Source organism: Staurois parvus, unplaced genomic scaffold, assembly GCF_062004578.1.
Source record: "Staurois parvus isolate SC_StPar_1 unplaced genomic scaffold, SC_StPar_1.0 ptg000154l, whole genome shotgun sequence".
In the NCBI taxonomy this organism is placed as follows: domain Eukaryota; kingdom Metazoa; phylum Chordata; class Amphibia; order Anura; family Ranidae; genus Staurois; species Staurois parvus.
Window position 1 is genome coordinate 7083959 of NW_028317950.1, and position 11265 is coordinate 7095223.

Consider the following 11265-nt stretch of genomic DNA (forward strand, 5'->3'; position numbering starts at 1 on the left):
ATAGTAATATTCCCCCATAGTAAGCATAGTAATTAATCCCCCATATAGTAATTCATCCTCCATATAGTAATTCATCCCCCATAGTAATTCATCCCTCATATAGTATTTCATCCCCCCATATAGTATTTCATCCCCCCATATAGTATTTCATCCCCCCATATAGTATTTCATCCCTCATATAGTAATTCATCCCTCATATAGTATTTCATCCCTCATATAGTATTTCATCCCTCATATAGTATTTCATCCCCCATATAGTATTTCATCCCCCCATATAGTATTTCATCCCCTCATATAGTATTTCATCCCTCATATAGTATTTCATCCCCCCATATAGTATTTCATCCCTCATACAGTAATTCATCCCTCATATAGTAATTCATCCCCCATATAGTATTTCATCCCTCATATAGTATTTCATCCCCCCATATAGTATTTCATCCCTCATATAGTAATTCATCCCCCCATATAGTATTTCATCCCCCCATATAGTATTTCATCCCCCCATATAGTATTTCATCCCTCATATAGTAATTCATCCCTGATATAGTAATTCATCCCCCATATAGTATTTCATCCCCCCATATAGTATTTCATCCCTCATAAAGTAATTCATCCCTCATATAGTATTTCATCCCCCACAGTACTATTCCCCCCCCCCCCTTCTAGTAAGCCAAGTCCCCCGTGTCAATTCACTTACCTTTTGCGTTCCTCTCGCTGTCTTCCCGCGCCGTTCGGGTCTTCAGGGCGGACTGTGAGAGGAGCCTAGCTCCCCTCCCCTCACGTACGGCACGCTGCCCCGCCTACACACATCCTGACAGCCACATCCGCAAGCCGGATTAAAAGGTCCGCGCGGACTTTTGGGGCTGCCAACCGAGAGGAGGCAGGGGAGCGGCCGACCGAGAGGAGGGAGGGGAGCAGGCGCCCGGCACACAGAAGAGCCGCATTAGACTGGGTAAAGAGCCGCATGTGGCTCGCGAGCCGCGGCTTGCCGACCACTGAATCATTAGATTCTAATGATTGGTCTATTTGTGAGCCGAAGCCACATGTTACAGATGAAATTGGAATTTTTCCCACGGCACACCAGACAATATCTCACGGCACACTAGTGTGCCGCGGCACAGTGGTTGAAAAACGCTGCTCTAATGTTCACGGCAGTACCTCACATGTGTGCCACAAACACAGTTTACATATGCATGCAGATGTGACGTCATGACGTCATTCTGGTCCTCCATCACCTCGGATGGTTTCTCAGGCACGCCAGTTTACACGACAGTAAGCACAAGAACCACCCGTCTCTACGGAAAACATTCTAGTGGCTAATTAGATCATCAGAAAGCCGGCACTAGGCTGGAAAAAAAAAAAAAAAATTCTGGGGTTATGGCCGATATGTTCCGCCATAACCCTGGTAAACCACTCGAAACCCACAACATGTATATACGTATCGTGGTCTCCAAGTAGCAGAGGGGCTGAACCAATCAATCATTCTCCCATCCTCCATTCATAGTTTGCGTCTCAACTAAAAGAAAATCACAAATGTTGTGTCACCAGGACGGGAGTAGAAGGACATCTTCCAACAGTGACACTAGTTCTGGTGACCTCCTGACTATGGTGGGATTTCCTCTCACTTCCTGTTTCAACCATGGAACAGGAAATGACCCTCATTTATAACCCTCCCTTATTCTACCAAAAAAGAAAAAAAAAAAAGTTTTGCCTTCAGTTCTTTTTTGAAGAACGGCACTTTTCATGAGGATGCCCTTTACGTAACTTAGAATGTCTGGCACTCCAAATCGAAATGTCTTTTTTTTTTTATAGACGCAAAAGTAAAAAAAAAAAAAACAGACATCACTCCACTGGTGTTTCAGGGACACACAGGTCCATGTTCTCAGGGTGATAGCCTGTATGTGTCCCCAAAATGTCAGTGGAATGATGCCCGTCTTTGTACTTTTGCACCAACGACCTCAGCCAAGAACTGAGGAAATTCTGATTTGAGTGCTGCTCATTCTTTGCTGCAACCCTCCAGTTGATGCCATTGAAGGGATCGGTGCCAGATGGATGGTTGGTTGGTGGGTTATAAATAAGAAACCATTCTTTCCTACTCTGTCCAAAACAGGAATATTAAAAGTGGCAATAAATTCAAAATCCAAAAATGTAATATGTTGCAGTTTACCAATCATTAGATGTGGTGGTTGCATTAGTTTTTCTTTTATTAGGATTTATTTTCTTATTTTTAACACACCTCCTGTATTAGAGTGCCCCCGCTCTGGATGAAGGATCACAGGGGGCACCTTTGGACAGCAGCACTGTGAGCCTGGGGGAGAAGAGTGTTCGATGTATTAGCAAATTTTGATGGACTTGATGAACAAATTAAAGCTGAAGTCTAAAACTTTATAAGCAGTTACAGCAACAGTTTTTCCTTTTGTGACAAAGGTTTTACATAAAGTAACAACTTGGCCACTGCCTACCACAGATTTATGCAGCAGAGTGGCCCTGCTGCACCAGATCATGTACATGTATGTGAGCTGGCTCTTCCGGGTAAGGGGTGCGCACAAGTGCCCACTGCCCTGGCTGTGCTGCCATTTGCTCCTGCAAATGCCAATCAGTGGGTCCCAGCCAATGATTTATGGCGGGGACCCACTGATCTGAGTGAATGACAAAAGAGAGCTCTGTGTTGGTAAACAACACAGGGCTCTCTACAGACAGCAGCGATGTGCATTTGTTTTCTCCCTGCAAAGCAGAGTGAAAGCCAGCACACTGCTTAGTGAAAATAGCACACAGTAAACATTGCTAGGCACACAGCTAACCCTTTGATTGCCCCCCTTTCCAGCCAGTGTCATTAGTACAGGGACAGTGTATATTATTAGCACTGATCACTGTATTAGTGTCACTGGAGATGTCAGTGTTTAGTCAGTTCCCTCCCAACGTCAGTTAGTGTCAGATTACCTGCCACACAGCCCCACTATAAGTTGCTGATCTTCGCCATTATTCATATTTAAAAAAACTAAAATTCCAGAATATATACCATCATTTGTAGACATTACAACTTTCACACAAACCAATTAATATACACTTATTGGGATTTTATTTTTAACCAAAGACATGTACCAGAATACATTGCGGCCTATTTTATGATGACATTTTATTTTTTATTGGATATGTTTTATAGCAGAAAGTAAAAAAATTTAATTTTTTTTTTCAAATTTTTAGGTCTTTTTTCATTTATATAATAAAAGATAAAAAAAAACCCAGAGGTGATCAAATGCCAACAAAAGAAAGCTCTATTTGGGGGGAAAAACTATAAAAATTTCATTTCGTTACAGTGTTGCATGACTGCGCAATTGCCAGTTAAATTGGCACAGGGCTGAATAGCAAAAAATGGTCAAGAAGGGGATAAAATCCTCTGGAGCTTAAGTGGTTAATAAATGCTGATCATTGTAAATATCTGTCAGTGTTAAACCAGAACTAAACCCTCCACAAGCAGCTATGACAGTTATCATTCACAGCATGCCTTGAATTATATGGTTTTTGGAAACCGTTAAATCCAATGGGTTTAGTTCTGCTTTAAATGGTTTGTCTCAAACATCTAACTGCCACTTTTGCTGGACAACTTTGGTTTGTTAAAGCAGAACTAAACTCATTGATATAATGTTTAAAAAAACAGTTACATTCCCAGAATTCTAAGAATGTAACTGTCACATTTGCTTATGCTCCCAACCAAACCGTCAAACCATGAAAGGGCTGGTGTCATAACTGATCACATGTGGAGCACCATGGCAACTGCAGATTAAATACAGTCTAAGATGGCAGATTCTTAAATCAAAAAGGATCAAAAGATTTAGTTCAGCTTTAACCGTTTCCTAAAACCGTTACATTCAAGGCATTTCATGAATGATAACTGTCACGGGGGCTTGTGCTTCCAACCAAACTGTCAAACCTTCAAATGACTGATCACATGCACAGCACCATTACAGATGCAGATCAAGCAGAGGCCAAGATGGCAGCTTCCTTGGCAGAAAAGGTTGGGAGGGTTGAGTTCCGCTTTAAAGCAGAGCTTCAGTCAGTTGTGCAAAAATTCAAAGTCAACAGCTACAAATACTGTAGCTGACTTTTAATAAACAGACACTCACCTGTCCAGGGATCCAGCACCGTCCTCACCTTTCTTCACCTGGCTTCTGGTCCCTGGCACCAGCTCTTCCCAGCTTGAAAAAGTATCTTGTTCTCTTTGTACTGCTTCCTTTGTGTGTAATTTCTGGTGTTCCTGCCAGTTCCTCTGCTTTTCCATTAAAAACTGACTACACTGATATCGATTCCTTTCTCGCCCTGGTCCCCTGGTTCTACTTTTTGCACTTTCGAGTTTGGCACGGCGCCCTTTTCACTGGCGCATTAACTAGTCTCTGTTGACTACTCCGGTCACTTGCCAGCAAATTTAATCTTTCATACAAACATAATTTACTGACAACTCAGAATCTGTTTCTTCGGCAGTGCCCCTGTGGGAGGCACATAAAGCTATGGTGCGGGGCCACATTATACAGCTGGCTGCGGCTCAGAAGCAGGCGCGGGAGCATCGTTTTTCGGATCTCCACCCTCTTCTAGCTTCTGCAGATACTCGCTGAAAGTCGCACCCGTCGGCGGCCCATAAAACGAGCATGCAACGCCCTGGCTGCAGAATTGGACTTACTTGCATCTTCAGAGACTGAATGGGGCCCTGTGCTGGACCAAACGTAAATTTTATACCTGCACTAATAAGTCGGGTCCGATGCTGGCTAGGAAACTCAATTCTATGGAGAAACCCTAAAAACCGGTCCAGTTGCGGCTCCCTGCAGGGGGGTTGCACCTCAAATCCCCAGCAGATCGTCTCACACATTTTGTGGACTTCCTTTCGCATCTGTACGCCAAACCGGATCCCTTCCCTGTAGCTCAGGCGGAAGCCTTCTTTCAATATTTAAAGCTCCCTGGATTGTCCAAAGCAGCACAGGCAGCTCTTAATGCGGGTATAACTGTATCAGAAGTACTCCAAGCTATCAAATCCTTACGATCCACCGCGGCCCCGAGTCTGACGGCTTTTCAGGTCTCTATTACAAGAAATTTGCAACCCTGTTGGTGCCCTTTTTGGCTAGTTACTTCAATGAATTATGACAGGGCTCTTTGCCCTCTCTGGATGCACTCAGGGCTCATATCTCAATGATTCCTAAGACGACAAAAGACATGCAGGAACAGCAAGCCTTTCGGCCCATTTCTCTTCTTGATGAGGATTTGAAGATATTGAGCAAGATTCTTAGTCTTCGTATTAATAAATATTTGCGCAGTCTGGTCCATAGGGACCAAGTAGGTTTCATCCCTGAGAGGCAGGTCGGTGATAATGTTCATAAAGTGGTCCACCTTATACATCTTCTGCAACAGTGGAAAATTCTGGGATTCTTACGGTCTCTAGACATCTACAAAGCTTTTGATTCCCTATCCTGGGAATACCTGCAGTTTGTGGGGTTTTGGGGATTCTATCCTTTCTTGGATTCAGGCCTTGTATTCCTCCCCTTCGGCTAAATATGCAGGGTATTTCTCGGATCCCTTTCTCATTTGGCAAGGGATGAGACAGGATGCCCCCTGTCTCCGGCACTCTTTGTCCTGACGCTTGAGCCGTTGGCTTTGGCGCTCCGGGCAGATTGTAATATATCGGGTGTCCCTTTTGCGGGACAGGACATTAAGTTGAATCTTTTTGCAGACGGTGCCTTATTGATTCTCATTAGTCCATTGACGACGCTCCCAAACCTGCAACGGGTTCTTGCATGGTTCTCCTTGATATCGGGTCTCTATTATTCTGGATATGACTGTTGTTCTCAATATCACTTTGGCCTAGGATTTGGTTTTGTGCCTACAATCCCATTTCCTTTACAAATGGGCTTCCTCTTCGCTTGAATACGTGGGCATTCACCTGACCCCCTCCTATGGCTCTTTCTTTGCAGCGAACTATTAGCCATTGCTTCGCTCTGTGTCCTCTCTTATGCACTCTTGGCAATTCCCACACCTGTCCTGGATAGGGCGGGTCAACACGGTGAAAATGACTATCCTGCCCAAATTGTTATATTATTTCCGCACTCTCCTAGTGCCGGTTGATTCAGGTGTGGATTATGCGATTTATCTGGGCCGCAGACACCCCAGAGTCTGCAGAAATACGCTTTTTGTTCATAGACTGGAGGGAGGTTTTGGGGTACCTAATGTGGCTAAGTATTACCAGGCGAACCAGATTGCCCCACTGTCCATGTTGCATGCTTCCTCTGATATCCCTTTTTGGGATCTCCTGGAACTACCTAACTTTGCCTCTATTGCGACGTCGACGCTTTTATGATTCCCCCCCCCTGCTCTACACTCGACGGCATTGAGTCCAATTCTGCTCCATGGCCTGCAGGTGTGGGATTCGATACGTCACTCCAGTGGTTTGATGTCACACTTTCTACCCTTGCTCCCAATTTCTAATAATCCTCTTTTCCCGCTGGGTCTAGATCAACCATGGACATTTTCTTGGTGGGTGGCCAACGGTTATTTGCAAGTGCGACACTTCCTGACTTCTAGGTCCTTCCCCACCTGGAACTCTCTTCGGGAATCACAGCATGTTCCTCAGGCAGAATTTTTCCGTTATCTTAAATCGCGTAATTGGCTGACTTCCCTGCATGACACTTCCGCCTTCCAATATCAAAAATCTGCCTTTGAGCAGCTTTGCCAACAGCGTCCTGTCGCCCTGGGTCTCGTCTCCCTACGCATCCTTGAATAGGCGCCCAACGTGTACTTCTCTATCATATCAGTGGGAGCACAATTTGGAGGCAGTCGTGGATCTGGAGGACTGGAATAAGGCCTGGTTCATTTATAGCTAAATGTTAATTTAATACAGCCACGTTGGAGGCGGCATACAAAGTACTGTTTCGTTGGTATTGGGTCCCGGCTTGTATAGCCCAGGCGAACCCTGCTTATAGTGATCGTTGCTTTCGGGGTTGTGGTCATCATGGAGATGTCTTCCATATATGGTGATCGTGCCCGGGACTGATTTATGTTTGGTCTCGGGTATTTGGCCTTCTTTACACCTTGTTCCATCTCTCCATATGCCGGGAAGCCCGGTATGCCTTACTCCATTGCCCCATACCGGGCATGTTGGCTGACGAGCAAAAGCTGGCTTCCTATTTGTTCTTGTCAGCAACCAGATCAATTGCTCAGGCCTGGAAAAGTACATCTGTCCCCCTTAAGGGAGTGCGGGAGAGTATGACTGCTCTGATGCTCAATGAATAGATGTTGAGTATCCGTAATGACTCCCAACAGAAATTTTTGAAAATGGGAGCCATGGTTGACGCATGCCTTTCCCACGCTCCCCCTGGCTAGTCTGGGTTTATGTTGCTGATCGGTATATGAGTTCTCGAGCCCCTGCTTCTGGTCTTGTCGTCTTCTTCTTCCCTAACTCTTTTTCCCTCTCCACTTTTGTCTGATTTTTGTGAGGCGGTATATATCTGCCCTCAATTTGATTCACTATTGGTGTTATAGCACTGTTTTCTTTGTATTTTATGTGCCATTGATAGCCCCTGCGTGGGCTTGCCTTTTGCTCAAGTCTTTCTATGTTTAAAAAGTTAATAAAAATAATTGAAATACAAAAACTGACTACACTAGGCAGGAGAACAAAGTGTGGTCAGTTTTCTGGCTGTGTTGACAACTCAGTCTGCTCTCCTCCAATGATCAGACTTGAACTAAACTGAATGGGTTGTTTAACAAGGTGGGGGTTCACAATCACATTAATGGTAATGACAGTCTGGATCACACATGGCCATCCTGATTTTAGTACCACTATAAAGAGGATCTTCAGTTATATGAAAAAAAAAATTAAAAGTTAGCAGCTACATATACTGGGCTGGGAGGGAGGGGGAGAGAACTTCCGCTGGGAATGCCTACATGATGGGAGTGGGTACCTACAAGAAATAGGTACCCACTCCATAAAAATAAAAACCTGCCAAAAGTAAACAAGTAGAGGGGAGGAGGAGGATTAGCTGAACCTTAGGCCTTAAAGAAGATCTAAACCACAGGTGTCAAACTGGTGGCCCTCCAGCTGCAGCCAAACTACAAGTCCCATGAGGCATTGCAAGATTGACAGTTACAAGCATGACTCCCAAAGGCAGAGGAATGATGGGAATTGAAGTTTCGCAACAGCTGGAGGGCCGCTAGTTTGACACCCCTGATCTAAACCTTCGTCTTTTTTTTTTTTATCAAATCGTTCATCTAACCCAAGGCAAACCTAGGTATCAACTATTTTTTTAGTTTATATCTTTACAATTTCTTACATTTTTTTTTTTTTTATCAATTGCTTCCTATATTAAAGTGAAGCTCCACCCAAAAGGGGAATTTCTGGTTTAAGGCTTCGCCCCCCCGCTCCGTTAAGGATTGGCACTTTTGGGGAGCAGGGGGGGAGAGGGTCCTCGAATTTGACATGCACCTGCTCCTACTTTTGATAGCCTAGGTGATCAGAAGCGAAAGTTGTTCCCCCCCCCCCCCCTTTTTCCTCCACGTAGTCTTCTTATACATGTGACAGGTCCCAGAAGACTACAGGACCATTCACAAAGCTCAGCGCTACTCGTGCATGAGCAGTGGGCACCCGACTGTGAAGCCGCAAGCTGTCACAGCAGAGTGCCCACTCTGAAGATGTCGTTGTCGGGGACACAGGATGGCCAGTTAACCCGGCCAGTGTGAGGACACGGCGGGATTGAGTGACCGGTGAGTTTCGGTTTTTGTAGCTGCTGACCTTTTTTTTTGTTAATTTCGACTGGAGCTCCACTTCAACCTCTGATCTGGAAGTGCAGAGACTCTGAAGAACATGCACTGCAGCCGTCACCTGATCACCCATGTTGGGTCCTAGTGTGAACCCACCTGAGTTATTCTGCCATGAAGCTGGCATTGCATGCTGCCAATCAGAAATGGCCAAAGCATTCCCTGCCCTGCAAACCACACATATACAGGTGTACAGGGTGGGGGGGTGTCTTGGCCACCTAGAAATGTTGGTCCGCAGTAGCGGGATGGCTCAGGCAGGTCCTTCATGTACAATGGGGTTTTATTCACATTTTTAAACAAAAGGTACAAGGAAAGAGGAGCAATACAGGTCTATGTATTGAATGCAGCTGTACAGCATTGACTCAAAGGGCCAGTTCACACTCCATGCGTTTCAGTTGCTTTCTTTTCTGCATCCAAAACGCACAGAAAGTAGGTTATATGGTTGTCAATGTCATAGTTCACATCAGTGTTTGCAGTTGCAGTGTGTTCTGGATGCAGAAAAAAAAGGAGAACATGCTGCACAGAACTGTACTGGAATGCAGTAAAATGCATAAATGGTTAGCACTTCCACCTGGCAGTACTAGGGTTGTTGGTTCGAATCCCAACCACAGCACCACCTGCCTGGAGTTTGCATGTTCTCCCTGTGCCTGCGTGTGTTTCCTCCAGGTACTCCGGTTTCCTCCCACACTCCAAAGACATGCTGGCAGGTTAATTGGTTCTTGTATAAATTGGCCTTAGTATGTGTATGTATGAATGTGAGTTAGGGACCTTAGATTGTACACCCCTTGAGGGTTAGGGACTGATGTGAATGTATAAATAAATGTAAAGTGCTGCGTAAATTGACAGCGCTATATAAGTACCTGAAATAAATAAAAATAAATAAAAACTGCATCAAAACACACATGTCCCTATTTAAGTTGAAGAAAAAGAGAGGGGCAAAAATGAACTGGAATGTGTCAAAAATGCATAAACAAAAAACGCACTGGAACGCGCAAAAAAAAAAAGCACCTGGAACGCATCTGGACTGGGTTTCTATAGTGTGAACCAACCCAAAGAACGAATACTATAAGTCACAATGCGGCTCCCAGCACACGGGGCGTTTTAATAACGCTGGTAGCGTTAGCTGCGTAAAGTTGCGTTAAAAATGTGAGTTTTCCAAAAGTTTTTAGCTTTTTTGCATTAGCGTTTAGCTGCGTTTTTCCGCATTTGCGTTTCTTTTTTTAGCACAGAACAAGTAAATAAAATGCTTGATCAAAAAAAACACCCAAAAAGTTGCGTTTTAGCGTGTTTTTCATCGTTTAGGCGTATTTACAGCTAAAAAATTCCTCTAGAACCCATTTCCCGGCCAAAAAACATCCATTAAAGCCTATGAGTGCATGGACACAGGATAGCATGCTGGAGTATGAAAGGGGGCACCGCCTACCAAACACCCCCATGGAGATGACTGGCAGCGCATAACACCCTCCAACCAGGCACTTGGCTGCAATTGCGGGCACGGGCAGGAAAAAAAAAAGCATCAGGAGACAGCAGTAATGCCTCCTGAATGTCTGCTAGCTGTTATACTGCCATCTGATCCATTGTGGATTGCTGTTCAGAGGGTGATAGGCTTACTGCATGTCTGAAAAAGGCCTAGCAGAGGGCTCAGCTTCACAGGTGAGTGGGTCTCCATTAATCAACCATTAAAGTGTTTTTTTTTAATGCGTTTGAAAAATATATTTTTAAAAACTTTCCATTTCGGTTTCAGTTTTCGGTGCGTCCTGAATTTTCAGTTTCGGCCCCAGAATTTTTATTTCGGTATTTTATTTTTAATTAAAATTTGATTTTATTTTAGTATTTACTGCCGCTGCTCAGCTTATCTATATAGGTCCCTGGAAGTGGGCTCAGCAGACACCCTCGGGTCCCAATGATCCCGCACTCCCTATCCCCGCTCACCTCGATGTGTTTGGCTTTGAAGACGATGCCGTGAGCGCCCTCCCCGATCCGGCCCAACAGGCTGTACTGCTCCATCTTTCCGGAGAACCGGCCCGAGACGCTACCCGCTGTTACCTGGCAACACGAAGCACTTCCAGGTGACAGCGAGCTCAACCGAGACCGCCCCTTTCTCTACCGGGACCGCCCCTCCGCTATGAACCGCACCGCTCCTTCCTCTTCCGGGACCGCCCCTTTCTCTACCAAGACCACCCCTCCGCTCTAAACCGGACCGCCTCTTTGTTTGTTCGCTCTCCGGGAGTGTCACGTGGGTGGGTGGTTGAGGAGTGCGGCTGTAAAATGTGGGAGGACCCTGCAGATTATCTGTAATCACACTGACACCCGATATAATGGCGTCCTCGGAGTAAATCCCCTGTGGATTTATTTCACAGGACATGGCCAGATGTTTTGGCTATTTTATCTGCCTCTCCTGGCTTGAGGACTAAACAGGAAGTGAGAAGAATCCCCCCCCATAGCAATACACATTCTAATTATTTCTCA

General features: G+C 45.0%; 1 protein-coding gene across 1 annotated transcript in view; it reads right to left on the minus strand.

The window, feature by feature from the left end:
- The window catches only part of CDK20 (cyclin dependent kinase 20), a 33559-nt gene extending 22642 nt beyond the window's left edge, over positions 1-10917 (minus strand). The window contains exon 1 of the mRNA XM_089674986.1: positions 10729-10917. Within this exon, the coding sequence (XP_089531112.1) occupies positions 10729-10803 (75 nt within the window). The 5' untranslated portion in view covers positions 10804-10917. The remainder of the gene's footprint in view (positions 1-10728) is intronic.
- Positions 10918-11265: the final 348 nt, after the last annotated feature.